Genomic DNA, 24934 nt, shown 5'->3' on the forward strand with positions numbered 1-24934 from the left:
GAAACAAACTGTCAGGAAGTATGCTTAGTACCCAGGTGAAAAAATAATCTGTACACCAAACCCCCAAGTCACAAGTTTACCTATATAACAAACCTGCACATGCACCCCTGAACCTAAAATAAAAGTTAAAAAAAATTGAATATCAGTGAGCCACTTTTATCTCATAAGTCTTAACATTTTTTCCTGAATGGACTATGGAATTGGAGTTTAGGAGATTTTGCTCCCCGTGCAACAGGGAGAGTGAAACACACCATGGCCTTTAAAATATGTAAAAATGAATAAAACAAATGAACTGCCTGAAGCAGCCAATGGATGTTTTACCTTTTATTTTAAAGTTCTTTTCTCTCAGAGAATCAGAGCTTTTTACCAACTTCATTCACCCTTTCCAACAGTCCTGATCAGGATAAAGTGAAGAATACAAATTATTTTTATGTCCTAAACAAGAATGGAAGCATTGCGGTAACTGGCTTTAAGACATATGAAGAAGCCCTTGTAATATCAGATTAAGTCCAGATTTCCTCTCTGAAAGTTTTACACTTACTCTGTTACCTTTGAAAACGTTATTTTTTAGAAACTTCAGCAGACTTTGAAACTGTTAACTGGAGTGTCTAATCAGTAGTTGTGTAGATGCATATTACTTATACCTTATCTGTTTATTTTCATTTTTGTACAATTATCAGGCAAATTAAACAGAATATTATTGTTCCTTTTTGATTAGTCTGCACTTCAGATCATAATATTGAGTTTAGTTCACTTCACTCACTACCTAGTATGTGTAAGATGTAAGTTTGATTTGTTAACTGAGGTTTTGTTTTTGTTGTTTTGGGAGCACCTTATAAGAGTACCAATGACATTTGCTAAAATCTTTAGTAGGAATAATTAAATTATAATATTGTGATAGAAATGCTGGTTCCTTAAATTACCACCAATTCTTAATTATCAGAAGTTGTGGCGAACACCAGAGAACCTCAAAATCTTTTTATATGTAGTGTTGGATTTAATTTTTATACTTCTGTCTGCATATAGATTTTTGTATCCAGCATCCAACAGAAAACATTGCTTTAGTAGAATATGTGACCTTGACATTTAGAAGCAAGCATTTCTGATAATCTAAAGAGGGAGAATGTATGTCCTCCCTCTGAAGTATTCAAAAATTATGTATATTGGGGAAAAGTTCTAACTAATAACAGTAACTAATGGTATAGCATTTTCTTGAACATATCATTCTCCTATGGACATAAATTATATTCCCAGTGATGAACAAGCAAGCTGAACACAAAATAGAATGAATGTCTGAAAAAAAAAATCACAACTTGCTTTCTCATTTACATTGGTCTTTGACCACTGTGAATATTCAGGTATAGAAAAAGTGGAGCCACTATGAAATAAGTAAATCTAGAAGATGTTTAAATTGAACCCATTTCCCCAAGGAAACATACTTTATATAAAAAAAAAAACTGATTATCATTAAAGCATACATAATCATTGATTGAAAATTTCACATTACGTACTGAAATGTAAATGCTTGAAATGAACATTTGCTTTCGCAAACCTGATTTTACAGATTGGTGGCAGAATTCCCTGCAACTGGAGGAATACTTACTTCATGGCAGTTTTACTCTGTGAAGCTCCTCAGATATGTTAGCTACTATGATTATTTTATTGCTTCCTGTGAAATCACATTTTGTATTTTTCTTTTTGTCTTCACAACACAAGAAGTCAAAAAAATAAAAGAATTTAAGTCTGCCTATTTCAAAAGTATTTGGAACTGGCTAGAATTGCTACTTTTGCTGGTGAGTATATATTCATGCGCATGGTTGAAGGGGATCACATCTGAACCTACCAATGAAGGAGGTGTAAAAAGACAGAATCTTCTATTCCATCCAGGACTTATTTTGAAAATTACAAGTATCAAACATAAAATGAACTAGGAATAGTACTATTAATGGTGTGCCTCCAAAAGGGAGAGATCTATTTTCTTCTGATTTGGTCTTTGGGAGGGTCAGCGTAAACCTACAGGGAAAGGTGATTCCAGAAATATTACGCTTTAATGTGCACAGTAGGTCTCCCTACCCCCACTCAAAAAATGTATTACTTTCAGGGCCTTGAGTTTCACCAGTCACGGGTCTTTGGGGGCAAGGCTGTTTAATCTGTGTTGCCAAATCTGGTTTTTTCCTCATAATAAATCTTGAAAACATAGACAAAAGACAAGGCTAGGCAGAATACTGACAGGGGTGAGCAGCCAGAGGGGACCTTGTGGGTCCAGAGGGCATCAGGTTTGGAGAAATAGTCCCTGAAAGAAACACCAAAGACCATCAGTTCTAGTCAATGAAATGTACTGAAATAAACAGAGATTTAGGCAGGCCGAGACAAATGTTAAAGGGCTTGGTCTCATGAACAAAGAACCAATGTTTCTAGCTTATACAATTTGATCTTTCACCCTTATTGGCCCTTAATTATAGCCAATCAAGTATTTAAGCCTTGTTTCCCAAAACCAGATTGAAAGTTTCTGAGAGTCAGAAAGTATGCCACCTACCTCTCTGGTAACTCCACTAATATCTTACAAAGGACATAACATTAAATGTTTATCTGAGCATTTCAGGCAAGAATAGTCAAAGGAAAATGTTCATGTCAGTTATAAAGCTCTGATAGCTAAAACAGCCTGGTTCTGAAATCCTCTTTTAAAGGGTTGTTAAAAGGTTCCAGAAGGTTTTATTTTTTTGTAACTATAAATTGTTTTCTTGTAGTATTACACAGTAGAAAATGTTTAGCTTTTAAGTATTATGTAGAGCAGAAATCCTTATGGCCTCAGAGTTACATAATCATTTTATACATTTGTGCTTTATGACTCAAAGAAATAAAGATTTAGATAGGTTAGGATGGCCAAGCAATTAATAGTTTTCAACTTTATAATAATTAGTGCTACCTTAAACTTGCATAAGTTGAGGGTTATTTCCATTTATGTAAAAGCATATGTCGTATCTTTCCTTCCCTTTTTGTTAAACTTTTGGTGAACTTTTTTTGTGTTTCCTCATAGGCTGTAAGATATTTAGAGGTAGAGATATTCTCTAACTTAACCCTTCTTATTTTCCCATTTAGTTGTGTTTTGTGGCTGTTTCCTTCAACACATACTGTAATGTACAAATTTTTCTCTTACTTGGAGAGCTGTTGGAAAGTACTGAACAATATTCAGATTTCTATTTTCTTGCATGCTGGCACATTTATTACAATAATATAATTGCTATTACCATCTTTTTTGCATGGATAAAGGTATTTATATTTTATTATATTAAATAATACAAACAGTGTAATAGCATAATGAAAAATTAAACTAAAAAGTCATGGGGAAAAATATTTTTTCAACTATTAAGTAATTTTAAAAGTAGTTTGGGCCAGGCACAGTGGCTCACACTGTACTCCTAGCACTTTGGAAGGCCAAGGCGGGTAGATTCCTGGCCCCAGGAGTTCGAGACCAGCCTGGGAAATCCAAAGATACCAAAAAATATTAACTGGGTGTGGTGGTGCACACCTGTAGTCCCAGCTACTCTGGAGGCTGAGGTGAAAGGATCCCTTGAGCCCTTGAGGTGGAGGTTACAGAGAGCTGTAATCCCCCACTACACTGCAGCCTGGATGACAGAAAAAAAAAAGTTGGCCAGACGTGGTGGCTCATGCCTGTAATCCCAGGACTTTGGGAGGCCGAGGTGGGTGGATCACCTGAGCTCAGGAGATTGAGACCAGCATGGCCAACATGGTGAAATCCTCTCTACTAAAAATATAAAAAATATTAGCCGGGTGTGGTGGCACATGCCTGTAATCCCAGCTACTAGGGAGGCTGAGGCAGGAGAATCGCTTGAACCAAGGGGGCGGAGGTTGCAGTGAACCGAGATCGCGCCACAGCACGCCAGCCTGGGTGACAGAGTGAGACTCCATCTCAAGAAAACAAAAAAGACCCCAGAAGTTTGGCCTTGTAATGATTGCTGGCAAATCCTCAAACACCCGTGATTATCATTAAATATCTCCTTTAATTCGAAGCAGAATTCTTCTGAAATTAATTTATTCTAAGTAATTTCATCTTTGATATTCTCCTATTTCAATTAACTTTGTTCTTTTTCAGATATTCAAATTCATAAGCTTTAACAAGACAATGTCTCAGCTGTCATCAACCTTGTCCCGTTGTATTAAAGACATAGTAGGATTTGCCATCATGTTTTTTATAATATTCTTTGCTTACGCCCAGTTAGGATTTCTTATTTTTGGATCACAAGTTGATGACTTTTCTACTTTTCAGAATTCCATGTAAGCTCTTAGTATAAGTGTAATTATATCTTCTATATTTTCTTACAAAAAAATGGAAAGGTCTAACCTCTATGATAAGTAGTAATATAAGCTTTAATATATTTAAGGTTAGTTTGATTTTTTTTTTTTTTTTTTTTTAGCTCACTGCAGCCTCAAACTTCTGGACTCAAGCTATCCTCAGCCTCCGAAGTAGCTAGGACTACAGGTGTGCACCACCACACCTGATTGATTACATTTTTATTATTTTTTGTAGAGAGGGAGTCTCACCATGTTGCTCAGGGTGGTTTTAAACTTCTGGGTTCAAGTGAACCTCCTGCCTCGGCCTCCCAAAATGCTGGGATTACAGGCATGAGCCACCAGCCTGGCTGATATTTTCATTGATGGCTAAATATCTATCACATTCAAATTAGGGTTTGGCATTGAAGGAGCCAAATGGGTGATGGTGTCCATTTTTAAGGTGTTACTAGGTCAAGTTAGAAAAATAATTTTTCATTGGAAGTGATAATTTTACCTAAAATAATGGAAATTGTCCCCCATGTCTCTATAGTATTTATTCTCTTGGTATTTTGTTTTTTGGACAGGGTCTCCACTCTGTCACCTAGGCTGGCATACAATGGCGTTATCACTGCTCATTGCATCCTGAAACTCCTGGGCTCAAGCAATCCTCCCACCTCAGCCTCCTAAGTAGCTGGGTGTGCCACCACATCCAGCCAATTTTTGTATTTTGGAGAGACAAGGTTTAGCCATGTTGCCCAGGCTGGTCTTGAACTCCTGAGTTCAAGCAATCCTCTTGCCTCGGCATCTCAAAAGCACTGGGATTACAGATGTGAGCCACCACACCCAGCCAAAAGAAATCTTAAGTGTTTTTTTTAGAGGGCTCCATCTTAATATTTTTATTGATATTGACCTGATCGTCCTTTGCTAATCTGCCAAACATGTATTTTTAAAATAGCTTGAGGCTGGGCCCCATGGCACCTAGAATCCCAGCATTAGGGAAGCCAAGATGGGAGAATCACTGAGGCCAGGAGTTCAAGACCAACCTGGGCAACACAGCAAGACTCCGTTTCTACAAAAAATAAAAAACAACTAGCTGGATGTGGTGGCATATGCTTGTATTCCTACCTACTCAGGAGGCTGAGGCAGGAGGATCACTTGAGCCTGGGAGTTTGAGGTCACAGTGAGCTATGATCGTGCCACTGCACTCCAGCATGGGCAACAGAGGGAGATCCCATCTCTAAAATAATAAAAATAATAATAAAACTTGGTAATAATTGGCATTTAATACAGATGTAATAATTTACAGAGCCTAGGAAATTTGTCTTACCGTGGGTAGTGAAGAGGAAAGGAAAGTATAAAGCACAGAACAGGTAGAGAACTTTGGAATGGGTTAACGAGAGGATGTCTGTTTTTGGTAATGATGTGTTAGGCTATTCAGATCAATCTCCTCTTGAGGACAATTTTAAAGCTGGATGACATAAAAAACAATGAGAAATTAATAAGAAAGTGAGTAATAACTGGGTCAAAGTCAGAAGGCCACAACCCAGAGAAGTAAGCCCAGCACCCAAAGCTATTTGCCCTGAAGGCATTTTTAAGCTCTTTTTTCAAAAATTTTATGGTGATAAAATATATATAACATAAAATTTACCATTTAAACCACTTCTAAGTGTACAGTTCAGTGATATTAAGCACATTCATATTGTGCAACCATCACCCCCATCTATCTCCAAATCTCTTCATCTTGGAAAACAAAAACTCTATACCAATTAAAACAATAACTCCCTATTTTCCCCTTCCCCGGCCCCTGTCAGCCACCATTCTACTTTTTGTTGCTATGATTTTGATTACTCTAGGTACAACATATAAGTGGAATCATATATTATTTGTCTTTTTGTGACTGGATTACTTCATTAGCATAAATGCCCTTAAGTTTCATCCATGTTGTAGCATGTAGTCAGAATTTCCTTCCTTAAAAAGGCTGAATAATATTCTATTATATGTATATTCCACATTTTGCCTATTCATTCATCTGTCAATACACATTTGGGTTGGTTCCACATTTTAGCTATTGTGAATAACAGTGCTGTGAACATGGATGTATAAATATCCTTTCAGTTGGATGGATATTTCAGTTCCTTTGGTTATATACCCAGAAGTGGAATTGCTGGATCACATGATCTATTTCCCCCTCCAGACTTATTAAGGTATAATTAAAATTATATATATTTATGCTATAGGTGTGATGTTTTGAAATATGTACACATTGTGAAATGATTAAATCAGGCTATGTTTAACATATCCATCACCTCTCATATTTATCATTTTTTGTGGTAAGAACATTTAAGATCTACTTTCTTAGCAATTTTCAAGTATACATTATTAACTATAGTCACCATGCTATACAGTAGATCTCCAGAACTTATTATTCTGTCTAACTGAAATGTTACACCCATTGACATACATCTCTCAATTTCCCTTGAACTCCACCTCTCCAACCCCTGGCAATTGCCGTTCTGCCCTTCGCGTCTATGACTTCAATTTTTTCAGACTCCACATGTAAGTGAGATCATGCAGTATTTGTCCTTCTGTGCCTTGCTTATTTCACTTAATATGATGGTCCTCCAATTTCATCCTTGTCACAAATGACAGTATTTCCTCCTTTTCAAAGATTGAATAGTGTTCCATTTTTTATATATGCCATATTTTCTTTATCCATTTAACCATTAATAGACACGTAGGTTGATTCCCTATCTCGGCTAAACAATGCTGCAGTGAACATGGGAGGGCAGATATTTCTTTCACATACTGATTTTATTTCCTGTAGATACATATACCAAGAAGTGGATTGCTGGATCATATGTTAGTCCTATTTTTAATTTTCTGAGGAATATCAATACTGTTTGGCATAGTGGCTGTACCATTTTACATTCCCACCAACAGTGTATGAAGTTTTCGTTTTGTCTCCATCCTCGATAACACTTGTTACCTTTTTGATAAGAGCCATTCTAACAGATGTGAGGTGATAGCTCATTTTGTTTTGTTTTTTTGAGATGGAGTCTTGCTCTGTTGCCCAGGCTGGAGTGCAGTGGCGAGGTGATAGCTCATTTTGTTTCGTTTTTTTTGTGGAGTCTTGCTCTGTTGCCCAGGCCGGAATGCAGTGGCATGATCTCGGTTCACTGTAACCTCCTCTTCCTGGGTTCAAGTGATTCTCCCACCTCAGCCTCCCGAGTAGGTGGCATTACAGGCATGCACCACCACGCCTGGCTACTTTTTGTATTTTTAGTGGAGATGGGGTTTCACCATGTTAGCTAGGTTGGTCTCGAACTCCTGACCTCAAGTGATCCACCTGCCTCAGTCTCCCAAAGTGCTGGGATTACAGGTGTGAGCCACTGTGCCTGGCCTAATTTGCATTTTCCTGATTAGTGATGTTGACCATTTTTTCATATATCTGTTGACCATTTCTGTGTCTTATTTTGAGAAATGTCTATTGAGGTCCTTTGTCCATTTTTAAATTGGATTATTTTCTTTCTTTCTTTTCTTTTTTTTTTTTTTTTTGAGATGGAGTTTGTTCTTGTTGCCCAGGCTGGAGCACAGTGGTATGATCTCAGCTCACTGTAACCTCCGCCTCCCAGGTTCAAGTGATTCTTCTGGCTCAGCCTCCCGAGTAGCTGGGATTACAGGCATGCACCACCATGCCTGGCTAGTTTTGTATTTTCAGTAGAGACGGGGTTTCTCCATGTTGGTCAGGCTGGTCTCGAACTCCTGGCCTTCATTTTTGTGTTTTTTTAGTGGAGACAGGGTTTCACCATGTTGGCCAGGCTGGTCTGGAACTCCCGCCCTCAGGTGATCCACCTGTCTTGGCCTCCCAAAGTGCTGGGATTACAAGCGTTAGCCACCTAGCCCTGTTCACTTTTCTTCTTTTTTCTGTTTCTCAGACTCAATAATGTAAATTATCCTATCTTCAAGTTCATTGATTCTTTTTTCTGCCTGCTCAAATCTTCCTTTGAATCCCTTTAGTAAATTTCTCATTTTGGTTATTATTTTTCCATCTTGGAATTGTTTCTTTTTAGGTTTTCACTTTATTGATATTTCCATTTTGTTTACATTTTCTTGATTTCATCCATGCTTTCCTTTAGTTCTTTCAGCATCTTTAAGACAGTTATTTTAAAGTATTTGTCTAGTAGGCCATCATCTGGTCTTTCTCAGAGACAGTATCTACTAGCTTGCGTTTTTTTTGGTTTTGGTTTTGTTTTTTCCACTGAATGGCTCATATTTCCCTGTTTGTGTATCTAGTGATTTTTTGGTGAATTTTTAGATTCAAACTTTGTATGTCTTGTGATTTTGTGATTTTTAAAAAATTCAAGCCAAGCTGGGTGTGGTGGCTCACATTTTGGAGCCATTGCACTTTGGGAACCTCCTAGCACTTTGGGAGGCCAAGGCAAGTGGATCACTTGGGCCCAGCAGTTTGAGACCAGCCTGGGAAACTAAGGGAGACTATGTCTGTACAAAAAATAAAAAATAATAAAAATTCAAACCAGACATTTGAATCTAATAATGTTACTTTGAAAATCAGATTCTTCCCCTTCCCCACGGTTTGCCATTTTTTGTTCTTATTTTTTAGTTTTATAGTCTGGCTCCATGCCAAGGATCACCCTGAGTTGCACACTTAAGGTCTTCTCAGGTTTTTCCTCAGCCTATGCCCTTCCCTGGGAATGCACAATGACTTCCTAACTTTCCCCTGATATGGAGTTGGTTCTGAATGTCCTAGTCTTTAATGTCTGGATCCCAAAAAAGGAAAAGAGAAGAATAAAGTGAGAGGTAGGGGAAGGATAACAGCCCTTTAAATCCCAAGGACATTGCTTCAGCTGAAGGATGGTCTTGCAACAATGGAGATGCAACAATGGCTGCCCACCTCAGTGCCTGCATCTCCACGATCAGAAGCAGCAATCAGCAGTCACCACACAGATCCCCAATTATTGAAAGACATGGTATTTATTCCCCACATGGCTCCCATAAGCTACATGCAAGCTGCTTCACAAACATGTGAATGGATCCCATCTATGAGGCTAATGAGTAGGGGATGCATAGCTATTGAGATAAAAGCTGAAATTGTCCAAAATTAACTGCAATTTACTGTCCAAGCTTTTCCCTGGAAGTTGCAGGCCTTCTTCAACAGACTCTAGAGTTCCAAAGTAGTACATCTGACAGATTCTGTCCATGTAATTATTGTCTAGATGGGGACAGGGGAGAAATAGTTTCCTGTGGTTCTCTTCCACCTTCCAAGAATCTTTTTTTTTTTTTTTTTTTTTTTTTTTTTGATCCAGAAGAAATAGTTGAGAAACTGTGTTACTGGCCACCTCTCAGGAAGGAGACAGAGGCAAGGTCCAGGGCCTGCACAGTGTGTGTGTGTGTGTGTGTGTGTGTGTATGTGTGTAGGGAGAAGACTATCTAGTCACCTTTCTATACATCAAAAAGGGAGCTTGAATTGCTACACCCTCAAGTTAAAGATGAATTTCTTGTAGTGACCCAATCAATGACTCCAAGAGAGAGACTGGAAAGTCTTATTAATGACAAATGGCACGTTATTATGAAACAGGCTTTTAGTTATGGTAATTCAATAAGGAAGAACTCTATCTAAAGTTTGCGGGGCATCAGAAAGTTACAAAACAGTAAGATCATGGCAGAAACACTAAAACAGAACCTTTTATTCTCCTATGCCAGAAAAAATATTTGATTTGTGGTGAGACTTAGTTTCCTTCCAATTCAGTATTTTCTCTATCTTATGGAGGAAAGCATTATAAACCAGTATTAAAAGCAAGATAAATACTTTAGGTATGATTTGGTCAGGTCTTAGCTAGGTGCCAAGGATGGAATCTCAGATAACTCTGAGTCCTAGGACTTCATGTAGCCCATTTCTTTGAATGCTTTTTCTTCCTTCATTAAAGCTCTTTGCTCCTTTTATGTGACTGGCAAAAGCAATAAGGGACAAGCAGCCTTTCTTCCTTTTCACTGACCAATTACGCAGAGTTATCAACATAGGATTAAAAATTTCTTTCCACACACCTGTAATCCCAGCACTTTGAGAGCCCAAGGCGGGTGGATCACCTAAGGTCAGGAATTTGAGACCAACCTGGCCAACGTGGTGAAACCCCATCTCTACTAAAAATACAAAAATTAGCCAGGCATGGTGACACGTGCCTGTCATCCCAGCTACTCATGAGGCTGATGAGGCAGGAGAATCGCTCGAACCGGAGAGATGGAGGTTGCAGTGAGCCAAGATCCCACCACTGCACTCCAACCTGGGTGACAAGAGCGAAACACCGTCTCAAAAAAAAAAAAATTCCAAATTTCCTCATAGAATAAAGAACACACACACATAATTTAAACTGATATTCCTGATATGTCTAGTGAGACCACTGGAAGTTAATAATGAGAAAATAAGATTTCCAAGTTAGAAAATTCTAATTCTACTTGTTACTACTGTGCTACGCAAAGTCTTAATTTCTTCATTTTCCATCTTTAAAATTAGAAAAAGGAAGGTTTGAAATACTTTAAGTGGTATTTCTTATCAAACCAGGCTATCAAAGAGGGTAAAATAAACCTTAGGATCATGTTGAGTATTATTATCAGCACTTGTTTGAGACTAGCAAGTGACATATTGTTGGCATCCCTATTTTATCAGAATTTAAGAGTTGGTTAAGACAAAAATTCACTTCACTGACATTAGAAAGTTTAGGGCTCTTGGGTCTAAACCTTCTACAAGTTGAAAAATCACTTGAACAAATTCAAAGTTCTAATGTTTAGAAGGGCACAGGCATAGCCGGCCAAGAAGGCCACTGCCAAAACCAGTTAGTAAACAGGTATCTCAGGTTCAAATGTTACAAGTGGGCTGGGTGCGGTGGCTCATGCCTGTAATCCCAGCACTTTGGGAGGCTGAGGTGGGCGGATCACTTAAGGCCAGGAGTTTGAGATCAGCCTGGCCAACATGGTGAGACTGTCTCTACTAAAAATACAAAAAAAGTAGCCGGGCACGGTGATGCACGCCTGTAATCCCAGCTACTTGGGAGGCTGAGGCAGGAGAATCGCCTGAACCTGGGAGACAGAAGTTGCAGTGAGCCGAGATAGCACCACTGCACTCCAGCCTGGGTGGTAAGAGTTTGACTGTCTCAAAAAAAAAAAAAAAAAAAAAAGTTATAGATGAACACTGAGTTCACATTCATTAAAGCAGTCATGTCCTACATTACCTATTCGGCTATTGAGGTACTTTAAGTCTTTCTTTTAGGGGAATTTTCTACATCCAATTTTACGCAACTCTGTAGTAACATAATTAAAGTCAGAAAGCATATGCCATATGCTGCTAGATATCCTCTTAGAGACATTAGTAACTCCCATCAGTTGTCATGTATGTACATGAAGGTATATGTTTTCTAATATTTTTCTCTCTTAAAGATTTGCACAATTTCGAATTGTTCTTGGAGATTTTAATTTTGCTGGTATTCAGCAAGCCAATCCTATCTTGGGACCCATTTACTTCATCACTTTCATCTTTTTTGTGTTCTTTGTCCTGCTGGTAAGAATGATAATATATATTCCTTACATTTCTTACTTTTTAGAATAAAAAATAAAATTACTCATTTAGAATAAACTATTATTTCTGCTCAGCTGTCAGGGTACTTTACATTTATTAAGAATTGTGTGGATCCCTAGTAATCCAGGTTCACTAGTCCAGTGACTGTTTTCAAGTTGTCCAATGAAGAATGTAATCACAGTAGTTAATTTCTGGGTGTTTTAGATGGGAATGTGCTAAATCCTTCACATAAATAATCTGAATGTCCCAGGTCTCTTCAGGCTGGGACAATGCATGCCATGAGCCATGAATGTGGCCATTAATATTCTGCCCATATTGCAATGGCTTTTGGCCCTTACAGCCAAACACTTAACATGTTGTGGTTTTCAGGAGTTATCAGGATGGATCTCTCACATGCACTCAGAACAAGTCTATTTGGGCTTCCTAACCAAGGAACCTTTCCTTTCTAGTCAAGGCATTGTACTGTCCTCCATGAAAACACTTTTTGTCAGGCACAGAAGTTATTCCCTGGTGACAGACAAGACTCTTAGGGTGACAGAGCTGGGCCACAGTGAAAGGTGGGCTGTTGGGGTAAGAATATCCTTTCTACATTTGTGTTATCTGGACATTAGTAGTTGCAGGAGCTGTAGTAAGACTGTGAATTTAAACAGCTTCATAGAATTTAAAAACAACAGTAACAGCAAACACCCTTGGCTGGACACAGTGGCTCACACCTATAATCCTAGCACTTTGGGAGGCAGAGGCAAGCGGATCGCTTGAGCTCAGGAGTTCGAGACCAGCCTGGGCAACATGATGAAATGCTGTCTCTACTAAAAATACAAAAATTAGCCAGGCTTGGTGATGCACACCTACAATCCCAGCTACTTGGGTGGCTGAGGCATGAGAATCGCTTGAACCTGGGAGTGGGAGACTGCAGTGAGCTGAGATCACACAACTGCACCCCAGCCTGGGCAACAGGGTGGGACCCTGTCTCAAAAACAAACAAACAAAAAGCACCATTATGAACACATAATTACATCATTCTAAATTTTCTTCCATTATGTAATATTGCATATATATAACCAGTTCATATGCATTCTTTTACATTCTGTTTTGTCATTTGCAATAAACATATTTGCCCATACCCACACACCACACATTTTCTATTCTACTTATTGTCTGCATAGACATTTCCCCATTTTTGAGCATACGGGTTACTTTTAAAGCTTGATGTTTTGCTTGTTTCTTTTTTATTATTATTTATTATTATTTTTTGAGACAGAGTCTTGCTCTGTTGCCTGGGTGCGATCTTACTCGGCTCACTGCAACCTCCACCTCCTGGGTTCAAGAGATTCTCCTGCCTCAACCTCCTGAGTAGCTGGGACTACAGGTGCACGCCACCATGTCTGGCTAATTTTTGTATTTTTAGTAGAGACGGGGTTTTGCCATGTTGGCCAGGCTGGTCTTGAACTCCTGTCCTCAAGTGATTCATCCACCTTGGCCTCCCAAAGTGCTGGGATGACAGGCGTGAGCCACCATGCCTGGCCTACTTTTAAAATTTAAATACAATTTTACAAACCTGAAACTTGTTAAAATCACTAACATTTAAACTAAATTTTTATTGAAATAATTTTTTGAATACTTATTCCTAGAATATGTTCTTGGCAATTATTAATGATACCTACTCTGAAGTGAAAGCTGATTATTCAATAGGCAGAAGGCCAGATTTTGAACTTGGTAAAATGATTAAACAGGTAAGTCAAATTTCTTTCCTAATTAGAATTCTAAGACAAATCTCATACAGTTTATCCTCCTGCAGTTTGAATACCACTTAATCCCAAGTGGTCGTGTTCTCCCCACTCCCACCCCCAGAGTTAGTTTTGTGTTTTGATCCAGTGTTACTGATACTCACATTATTTCATTACTACAGAAATGAGATATGCTCTCTGGCTTCAAAAATGTAGCCAAAATTATTTCAGAGTGCATTATATCAAATAGTTATTGAGTGATTTCCTAAATGCAAAGCACTGTTGAGTATTATAATAAAACCCTCTCTTCCTTCCGGAAAGTTTTTGCTCTGGAAGCTGTTAAATTTCTATCAATCTAAACTCAGAACTCCATGTGTCTTGTCTTCCTCACTTTCCTGTTTCTGTTCATGGCAACACTATCCTCTCAAGTCACTCCTGGCTCAAGAAACTTGAAAAGATTTTGTTTCCTTGTCCCTTATATAGTCTATCGTCATGGCATATGTATAGTTTATCTCTGTAGTTCTTGCTTACATTTGTGGAATACTTTAAATTCTAACTGCCGCTAGACGAGGCTTTCAGTACTTTTTGTACTTACCTTCACCATGGTAACATTTCCTGACTATTGTAGCCTCTTCCCTGTGTCAGTCCAGATGTGGTTATCAGTTTCCCTAGGCCTGTCAAGTCCGAATTCCTTACCGAAACATTCCAAATCCTCAAGTCTCACAGTCCCAACCTATCTTCATTAACTATAATTTTACTATAGTTTCTACCTTTCTGCCTCTATTTACAACACTGTATGTCCCGGCTCATCTGTTCTGAGCACTGTGCTTTATACCATGCTTGTTCTCACTCTCTCCTCTGAGCCTCTGCTCAAATCATTCTCTAACCCCTGAAATATTCCTACAGCTCTTCTCTCTTGCTATCACTCTATTCTTCTTCAAGAAGTGGAATCTGTCCTGTCCTCCTCTCAATATCTACCTCAGTTTGAGCGTAGCAGAGTTATATGTGTATCAGTCACATCTCCCCTGCCAGTCTGGCCATCTCTGCATATCCCATGTTTCTAAAGCATAGCATTTCACAGAGAAGAGGTCCTAGTAGCTGTGGGGTTAGTGGGGTTTACAAACTTTGCCCAAGAACTAATCTGTAAAACAAACCAAAAAAACTGTTAAGCTATCCCCCAATTAGTTTGCTTTTTTCCCCCATCTTTTATCACTTGAATATGATGTTGGTTATATTCATTAGAAGTGTTAACATCCTTAACGCAATACATGTTAACGCTTTTTAAAGATTTTTGCTTTTTCCAAGTTCCAGAGTAATGCCCCCAACTGAAGAACCCCTTTTGTGTTTTCACCAGCAGGTGTAAACCATATGTAGCAATGAGTTCACGTGAAAGAAGGATAATCATAGTATTTACCTCCACAATTCTTTAGGGTAGCAATCCAGAGGGACAAGCATTACATATTTATTTTACTTTGATAAAACATTAATAATAAAGGATATATTTTGATGAATTTTCAAACTATTTTAAATTATGCCCAGAGTTACAAAAATGTTCTCGAGAAATTCAGACTGAAGAAAGCTCGAAAAGATGAAGACAAGAAAACGTAAGATGACTTTTCTCAAATGTTTAACTTACCATTTTAAAGTTCTACATTACAGGAGAACCTTATAAGGTTGTTTTTTTGTTTTGTTTTGTTTTGAATAGAGACAGGGTTTCCCCATGTTGGTCAGACTGGTCTCAAACTCCTGACCTCAGGTGATCCACCCACCAGGGCCTCCCAAAGTGTTGGGATTACAGGCGTGAGCCACCATGCCTGGCCATGAGTAAGGTTTTAATTGCAAAACCACCAACAACCTATGTGGCGATTCTAAATATACAGTCAGTACACCCAGGAGTGCCTCCTAATTTCTGAGGACACCAGAAATTTTAGCTAATTTAAAATTAATATAATGCCGGCCATTCTACTGAGAAAAAGCTGTAAGAGAAAGCTGGAGGGGACAATAAAGTCCCTCTAAAAAGGTAGGAAACGATTTTAGTCTAAATTAAATGCATTTACTTGGCTATAAAAACATTACACACAATACTTATGAATAATACTTACACTTACACTATATTTACACTTACATTTATTAAATGACTTTGGTGTCAAAATAATTCCCAAACCCAGAACTCTGGCAGTGGAGCATAAACATTTTTTTCAGTTAATGGCATATGATACTCTGAAGAACTTGTTAATGATCACATTTTCCAAATAATTAGCATTATCTGAAATAAATATTATTCAGATCCTTACTACAGATCTGATTGTACGTTATGGTGGCATTTCCTTTTTTATTATCATTTGCCTCTGATTTTTATTTTATGTTTTCAGTAGCAAAGACAGCGGAGATTTGGCTGAACAAGCCAGAAGAGAAGGCTTTGACGAAAATGTAAGACTTTAATTTTTTTCATAAACACAAGTGGTAGCTGTATTAGAAATATGCTCACAAAAATGCTCTGGTTAAGAATTGAAATGATTTGCTGTTTTTCAGAACAGTTACTGTCATCTCCAAATAAATCTCCCAGATCTAGATCCTTTCACGTTTAGGACAAACCATTTGGATTTCAGATGCTTCCTCTCTCCTTACCTGTACTCTCAGCCAGATACCTAACCCTACAGGTGTACACTCACTGTGTGAATATCACACCGGGTATTCATAGTGAGTACACTTTGTGGAGATGATTTGGGTAACTTTTCTCTTGTAATCACTAATGTGATGAATTACTTTAACACTTTTATATTTCAAAAATTATAATATGTAACATATATCTGACAATAGCAGAATTTAAGGAACACCTATGTTCCTTAAATATACTATTACCACTACCACTTAAAAAAAAAAAAAGTGAACCATTGCTCTATTTCTGGTCACCACCTCTCCCCCCAAATGCTCAGAAAGAAGACAGCAGGGTCAGGAGACTGTAATAAGCAAGCAAATAAATGTTGAAGTTTCTCATTTTCGGATAAAGGGATTATAAAAATGGAAAGGCTGAAGGTGAACTTTGTGGTACTGGATTGGAATCTAGATCTACTGTGTACCCACACGTATTTTCTAGCTCTGTCCAATCCACTATGAGGGCTAGAAGCGACACCCTACTAGCAATGAGCACAACTAGTACCCAGATCTTGGTTTCCAAATAGCATTCTCCTCTAAAAGGAACTGGGGCTCATTGGAGGTCTTGCTAATTCCAGGGCTGGAAAGTACAGCTGACTCTTGAACAACACAGGTTTGAACTGCACACGTCCACTTAAATGTATAATCTTTTTACCTGGATCAAAAATTCAGTATTTGCAGGCTAGGGAGGGTGACTTTTCCCCGTATGTGGGTTCTGCAGGGCCAACTGTGAGACTTGAGTATATGCAGATTTTGGTGTACTAGGGGGTCCTGGAACTGATCCCCCATGTATACCGAAGGACAACTATACAAGATGAGTCTGGAATAGCTTATTATTGAGGCATAAAGTAAAACTGCTCAAAGAATGATGGAGAATCTGTTAAAAGAATCAGTTTAAGGGGCTAAAGCTGGCCAAATTTGACAATATTTAAGCACTATGATGAATAATGGTTCATAGCCCATTGAATAAAAGGATTCCATGAATGAGACATTTACAAGCCTCTCCACCAAATACTCATTACAAAAAGAAAAGCAGTAATGTTAGGGTGGAGAAGTCTGACAGCACCTTAATCAAGTCAGTGACCACTATCAACACTGAAACAAATGGAAATTATATGCTGCCTGATAGGGGGCCATGAGAATTAGCATCCTTTCTGTGACATCCTTGTCGAAGACATATAATCTTAACCTAAATCATGACAAAATTTAAATTGAGGGACATTCTACAAAATAACTGGCCTGTTCTTCAAAGTGTCAATCATGAAGTCAAGGTAAAGCTGAGGAACTATTCCAGATTAAATGAGATTAAAATGATATGTCAAGTAAATAAAATGCATAATCCTGGACTGGATACTTTTCCTATAAAGGCATCATTGGGATAACTGATAAACTTGAAAGGGAAACACAGACATATCTATGGATTCATAGACATATCTACGAATATTAATTTTTTGATTCTGATGGTTATATTATAATTATAAAAGAGAATGTCCTTATATGGAGGAAATGCAGACTGAAGTATTCAGGGATGATGGAGCCTTCATGTTGGTGGCTTTCAAATACTTCAGAAGGAAAAAATATTTGTATTGTTCTTATAACTTTTATCTAAATTTGATATTTGTGTGTTTTTTTGTTTTTTTGTTTTTTTTGAGACCACACCCAGATACTTTTTGTATTTTTAGTAGAGACCGGGTTTCACCATGTTGGCCAGGCTGGTCTCGAACTCCTTACTTCCTGCCCGGCCTAATTTTGATATTCTTTTAAAAAAATCAGGCCAGGTGTGGTGGCTCATGCCTATAATCCCAGCACTTTGCAAGGCGGAGGTAGACCATTCCTGAAATAGAAGGTGACGTGAATTGAAAGACACACTGTGTATGGGGAAACTTTACCTAGAATGGTCAATAAGAGGCTTATCCAAGTAAAATTTGGGTTTACTTAAAGAAAATCAGGTTAGCATAACAACATTCAACACCATAAATCAACAAAAGAACACCTATAATATATTCAAGGAAAGAAAATGTAAATCAAGGAATTTTAAATTCAGCAAAGCTGTGCTTCAAATATAAAGGCTCAAACATGCCTGAAGTCAGGAAATACTATCGTCTTTCTAAGGATTCTACTAGAGGATAAGCATCAGCCAACCAAGAGATGATTGGAGAGACTGGGCGAGGTTGCTCACACCTGTAATCCCAGCACTTTGGGAGGATCACTTGAGCCCAGGAGTTTGAGACCAGCCCGGGCAACATGGTGAAACCCTGTCTCTACAAAAAGTACAAAAGTAAACTTTTTTTTTTTAAGTTAAAGAATGTCATTTAGAATAAACCAGTAAGAAACACTAGCATAAAGAAAAAGAAACATTAGCATAAGTGTACAATGGTAAATAATAAGACTTTTATTGATTTAAAAAAAATTTGTTTTGAGACAAGGTTAGCTCTGTTGCCCAGCCTGGAGTGCAGTGGCATGATCACAGCTCACTGCAGCCTCGACCTCCCTGAGCTGAGGTGATCCTCCCACCTCAGCTTCCCAAGTAGCTGGGACTACAGGCATGTGCCATCATACCCAGCTACTTTTTGTGGTTTTTGTACAGATGAGGTTTCACCATGCTACCCAGGCTGGTCTCGAGCTTCCAGGCTCAAGTGATCCATCCGCCTTGGCCTTCCAAAGTCTTGGGATTACAGCTGTGAGCCACTGGGGCCAGGCTTCTTTCTTTCTTTCTTTAAATTATATAGTGATGGCATCTCACTGTGTTGCCCAGGCTGGCCTTGAACTTCTGGCCTTGAGCGATCCTCCCGCCTTGGCCTCTGAAAGTGCTGGGATTACAGGCATGAGCAACTGCGCCCAGCCCTATTTTATTGATTTTAAAACACTTTTGTTTTTTCACATTTTAACATCTGTGAAATCAGAATGTGTTTTATAGTTAATGGTCATAGTTTAATTGACATTTTTTACCTAAGTGGTACATGAAATAATGGTATGTCTTACAAAAGACATCATCTCTCATATACAATGAAAAATAACATTATTGAATATAATTGGGTAGCAGAGGAGAGGAAGATGAAGAAAAATTTACAAGTTAATTTGCTTGTTGATCACAGGAGGGAAACAAAGCAAGAAAGGGAGGACTAAGGACATATAAAAAGATACACAAAGATGGCCGGGTGCGGTGGCTTACGCCTGTAATTCCAGCACTTTGGGAGGCTAAGGTGGATCACCTGAGGTTGGGAGTTCAAGACCAGCCTGACCAACATGGAGAAACCCCACCTCTACTAAAAATTAAAAATTAGCCGGGCGTGGTGGCGCATACCTGTAATACCAGCTACTTGGGAGGCTGAGGCAGGAGAATTGCTTGAACCTGGGAGGCGGAGGTTGCAGTGAGCCGAGATTGGGCCATTGCACTCCAGCTTGGGTGACAAGCGCAAAACTCCATCTCAAAAAAAAAAATAAAAGATATATGAAGACAAACCAATAGAACAAAAATACACATACTTCTATAGGGCAAAATTACCAAAACAAAACAAAACAAAAACAGATCACATAGTAAAAGACTTAAAATATAAATACAAGACAGTATAACTACAACCAGATATATCTAACATAAATACATGCAAATAAACTTAATTTACTTAAAAAGAAAAATATTTTCATCCAGCAAAGCTATGCTTCAAATATAAAGGCTCAAACATGCAAGAACTCAGGGAATACTATCACCTTTCTAAGGATTCTACTACAGGACAGATGGGGTTTGAATTACAAAACAAACCCAGTTCTATGCCATATCCTAAAATATATACTTAAAGAGATTCCAAAATGTTAAATATAAAAGCATGATCAAAGACCTAAAAGGCAAACAAAAGATAACAGGGGACACAACTGAATATAAATCAAAGGATTCTAGACAAAAAGCTCCAAATGACCTAAAGTCTACATGACTGTATGAAGCTAAGATTAATTTGATCAGTTACGAATATCTATGCACCAAACAACAGAGTATCCACTTTCATAAAGATTACTGGATTTTAAAAAGGAGAAATAGGAACACACAAAAAAACAAAGAACAGATCAAGAAAAATAAATGCATTAAAAAACCCAAAACATATTAATAAATAAGATGATCTTACAGTTGTATATTAAGTTCTGTACTCTCATTCATAAAAATTGCTCATCTACTGGGCCACAAAGAAAGCCTCAACACATTCCAAAAGTTAATGCAGAAAAAAATTCTCTAAAAACAACATAATAAAAATATGTAACAAAATCAGAAAATGAAAAAATTCTTTGACTAAAAAATATCAAAACTCTCTATTAAATGACTCGAGTCAAAGAAGAAATACAGGCCGGGCGTGGGGGTTCATGCCTGTAATCCTAGCACTTTGGGAGGCCAAGGTGGGCGGACCACGAGGTCAGGAGTTCGAGACCAGCCTGACCAACATGGTGAAACCCCCGTCTCTACTAAAAATACCAAAATTAGCCAGGTGTGGCAGTGCATGCTTATAATCCCAGCTACTCAGGAGGCTGAGGCAGGATAATCACTTGAACACCGGGAGGCGGAGGTTGCAGTGAGCCTAGATCACGCCAGTGCACTCCAGCCTGGGCGACAGAGACTCGGTCTAAAAAAAAAAAAAACAATGAAATAATAGAATTCCAAGAAAACAAAATAATAAAAACCCCATGTAGCAGAATCTATGAGATAAAGTAAAAAAATACCCAGAGGAAAATTGTCTTAAATTTATCAATAAAAATAAAAGAATGTAAAGAAGTGAATGTTAGCATTAATTTTCAAAAAAAGATAAATACCAAGAAAAAAATTATTAAAGTAGAATTAATGAGTTATAAACAAAAGTAGTATAAATAAATCAAAAGGCTAGTTCCTTGCAAACATCAGTGAAAAGAAATCACTAGGTAACTAGTGGAATAAAGGAGAGAAAGCATAAACACGCAAAGTAAGAAATTACAATGGGGGAAATAAGAAACGGAAGGAATTAAAAGATCTCACTAAGAGACTTTGTGTAATTCTATGAAAATAACATTTGAAAAACTGAATGAAATGGGTAATATTTCTATGCAAATAAAATTTATCAGAACTGAGCCCAGAAGATAAAAAGCCTAAACAAATCCATTCTGTAGAAGAAATGAAGTCATCAAAGAGCTGTCTCCAAAATCAGATGGTCTTCACAAAGAAATTCTACAAGATTTTAAGGAGCAAACAGTTTCAAGCTATTTAAGCCATTCCTCTTTGCCCTGGCAAAGAGAAAAGAGAAACTCCCAAATTATGTTTATGAAACTACTATATATTGTGCCAAAAACAGAAAATCTCATGTATAAATCTTGAAGCAAAAATTCTAAATATTAGCAGATAGAATCTAACAGCAACAATAATCAAGATTCAGACAGTATTTATTTTAGGCATGAAAAGATGGCTCAAAATTGGGTAATAAACTAATTAACATAATTCATTGCATTAAAAAAGGAAAACTGCATGATCACTTTTCACAAATGCTGGGTATTTTGTAAGTTTCAACACCCAATCTTGAGGGGAAAAATAAAAATCAACGATACTTCCTTAATATGATAAAAACATTAATCTTATCCTCTTCACCTTAATAGGAAAACATTGAACATGTCAGGGACAAGATAGTGATGTATCAGAGGGGTAAAGTCAAAACAATTAGATAAGAGAACTACATTAGAAGTATTTCTAATTGAAAAAAGTAAAACTGCCTTATGATTCTCTTCAATTTTCTAGGTATACGATGATCTGAAAAATTACAAAAAAAAAAAGATAATTAGGTAAAATGGTAGGAAAAATAACTTACATAAACATCATATATGCAAATATCAATTGGTTTGTTAAAAATTAACAAATTTTTAATTTTTATTTGTAACAGCAACAAAGTAGAAAATGCCCAGCAATTAACGAAATGTTCAAAACCAAGATAAAACTTTAAATATTCCTTAAAGACACAAAAATACAGTCGGGCATGGTGGTTCACACCTGTAATCCCAGCACTTTGGGAGACTTGAGGCAGGTGGACCACTTGAGGTCAGGAATTTGGTGACCATGGTGAAACCCATCTCTACTAAAAATACAAAATTAGCCGGGCCTGGTGGTGAGCACCTGTAATCCCAGCTACTTGGGAGGCTGAGGCAGGAGAATTGCTTGAACCTGAGAGGTAGAGATTGCAGTGAGCCAAGATCATGCCATTGCACTCCAGCCTGGGCAACAAGAGTGAAACTCTGTCTCAGAAAAAAAAAAAAAAAAAGACACAAAAATACACCTGACCAAATGAGAAAATGTACTACATCTATCAGTCAGAGCCCACTCAGGAAGAAACCACAATATGTATTTCAAATAGAGAAAATATACTACAGTGAATTGGTTACTACACAGATATTAAGACAGAAAAAAGTGAAATGACAACACTGAGGCAATTCATAAATAATGACTGCAGGAAAAGGTTACCATTCCTAGGGCTAAGACCACAAAAGGTGGTGTTACTAGAACCTACTATCTTAGAGAAGGGGCTTGTGGAGCTGTTGCTCAGTCCTGTGATGAGAAGGTACCTCACTGCTGCTGCTGATAAAGGTTGAGTATTCTTTATCCAAAATGCTTGGGACCCAGAAGTGTTTTAGAGTTCAGATTTTTTTTGGATGTTGGAATATCTGCATTATATGCCTGTATTCCTAATTCAAAAATCTGAAATCCAAAATGCTCCAGTGAGCATTTCCTTTGAGAGTCATGGAGGTGCTAAAGTTTTGGATTTTGAACACTTCAGATTTTTGATTAGAGATACTCAATCTGTACTTCTTGAGTGGGTGTGATGAGGCTGCTTCTGAGTATGCCAAAAGCAGCTAGATGCTACAACTGGAGCCACTGCTTCTGGAGATAACTACCATTGCATAAGCAATGCCAATAGAAACAGAACAAAAAACAAAACAAACAACAAAAAAACCCACCTTTCTCCCCAATATCCTGCAAATACTGGCAGAATATTTATTCTATATTTATTCTAACAGGAATCCAGCTATTAAGAGTTTAGGGAATGAAATTTACAAAGCCTAAAACCCAACATCACAGTGTACAAGAGGGTAAATTTTGAGCTGAACAGTTGGTCCATTCCACTCTTGTGGCATACACATTTGCACTTCCATAAAATGACGATTCCAAGCTTCTATCCAGTCAGATCAAACTATCTTTTATACAAATGAAGGTACTTTTACCTTCTCCCTAAAAAGGGAGACGCAAAGTCCCAACAGTAATTGTATCCATCTGTGCATGTTTTATGACCTCTTCTAGTTGAATCACAATTTCTTAAGAATATTTTGCAACCTAATATTTAAACTAGTTAGCCACCACCAGTATTCCTTAGATAAAGGAGAAAGAAAATATATACATAACAAGCAAAGGAGGAAATAGGAATAGGGACTACATTCTGTTTCTGTAACAGATTACAAGGCTATAGTTGGTATTTATAACTTCCTTCTCCTACCCATTCCATATCATTCCCTTTGCCTACAGCCAAGAGCTCAGCTAGCTGCTTTAGGATTAACCTTAGAATCTGAACTCTCAGTGGTCCTGCCTTTAACGGAATGCTGTGGTTTCCCATTACCTTTTACTTTTGGACATGGAAGTATTAAGAGGCACCCCAGAGAATCCCTTGGGCACAGTCCACACTGTGCTAGTTTGTAGCAGTAATCCAATTTTCCCTTGGTAATTCGGATCAATCACCTCAATACATAAATAACCACTTATTTCCCTGCTGGTTCTGTAAGCATGAGGAATCCAAAATGGTCAAGTGGCAGTCTCAAATTCAGTTTAAGTCAACTGTTGTGCCCTTGGTGGAAGTATGCTATCTATGAGGGTCTGTTTCTTTGGGTCTCTCCCGCTACCAATTATTCATCAGTTAAGAGTTGTCAGAAAAACAGAAATCACATTAGGTAGTTCAAAAAGAGGGAGTTTAGTATACAGAATTTGCTTCTGAGATATTACAGAAGTATAAGGGCCAATATGAACATGAAGATCATTCAGACAACCAACTGCAGGAGGCAGTTACCACAAGGGAAGGAGGTAGGGTGACCAGGACATAGGAGCTTGGAGCAAGGGTCACTGAAGAGTTGGTGCTCAGCTTATGAGGAAAGGTACCACTTCCCTCTGAATGTCAAGGAAGGCTTCACAAAGAGTGATGGCTGAGATGGGTTTTTAAAATAAGTTTACTATGCTATTCTACCTTTATTACTAACACATCCACTTTATAATTGGCCTGGTCATTTAGAAATGGTTTCAGGGACTACCACTTTTTAGCACATTAAAAGTATTAGTAAATGAGCCAAACCATGGGTGCTGTAATGCGTCCAAAACAAAACTAGGATTGAAAGCCATCCTTTCCTGCTTCGAATATGTTCATTTAAGGCTGGGTGCGGTGGTTCACACCTGTAATCCCAGCACGTTGGGAGGCCGAGGCGGGCAGATCACTTGAGGCTGGGAGTTCAAGACCAGCCTGGCCAACATGGCAAAACCCGTCTCTACTAAAAAGAATACAAAAATTAGCCAGATGTGGTGGTACACACCTGTAATCCCAGCTACTCGGGAGGCTGAGGAAGGAGAATCCTTTGAACCCAAAAGGGGTGGTTAGCATTCAACTTCCACTTTGAATGCTAAGACTGAGCCACTGCA

The 24934-nt window shown here is 38.0% G+C and overlaps 1 protein-coding gene across 7 annotated transcripts in view; it reads left to right on the forward strand.

Moving 5' to 3' along the window:
* The window catches only part of PKD2L2 (polycystin 2 like 2, transient receptor potential cation channel), a 46092-nt gene that overhangs the window by 15757 nt on the left and 5401 nt on the right, over nucleotides 1-24934 (forward strand). For 4 of the 7 annotated variants that reach the window (XM_009209166.4, XM_009209169.2, XM_009209168.2 and 1 more), the window contains exons 6-12: nucleotides 1565-1793; nucleotides 3100-3270; nucleotides 4115-4296; nucleotides 11743-11863; nucleotides 13513-13614; nucleotides 15148-15212; nucleotides 15981-16038. In XM_009209166.4, coding sequence (XP_009207430.1) covers nucleotides 1565-1793; nucleotides 3100-3270; nucleotides 4115-4296; nucleotides 11743-11863; nucleotides 13513-13614; nucleotides 15148-15212; nucleotides 15981-16038 — 928 coding nt within the window. The remainder of the gene's footprint in view (nucleotides 1-1564; nucleotides 1794-3099; nucleotides 3271-4114; nucleotides 4297-11742; nucleotides 11864-13512; nucleotides 13615-15147; nucleotides 15213-15980; nucleotides 16039-24934) is intronic. The other 3 variants (XM_017959914.3, XM_003900149.5, XM_009209173.4) reach the window with 3 other exon arrangements.

This window comes from Papio anubis, chromosome 5 (assembly GCF_008728515.1).
Source record: "Papio anubis isolate 15944 chromosome 5, Panubis1.0, whole genome shotgun sequence".
In the NCBI taxonomy this organism is placed as follows: Eukaryota; Metazoa; Chordata; class Mammalia; order Primates; family Cercopithecidae; genus Papio; species Papio anubis.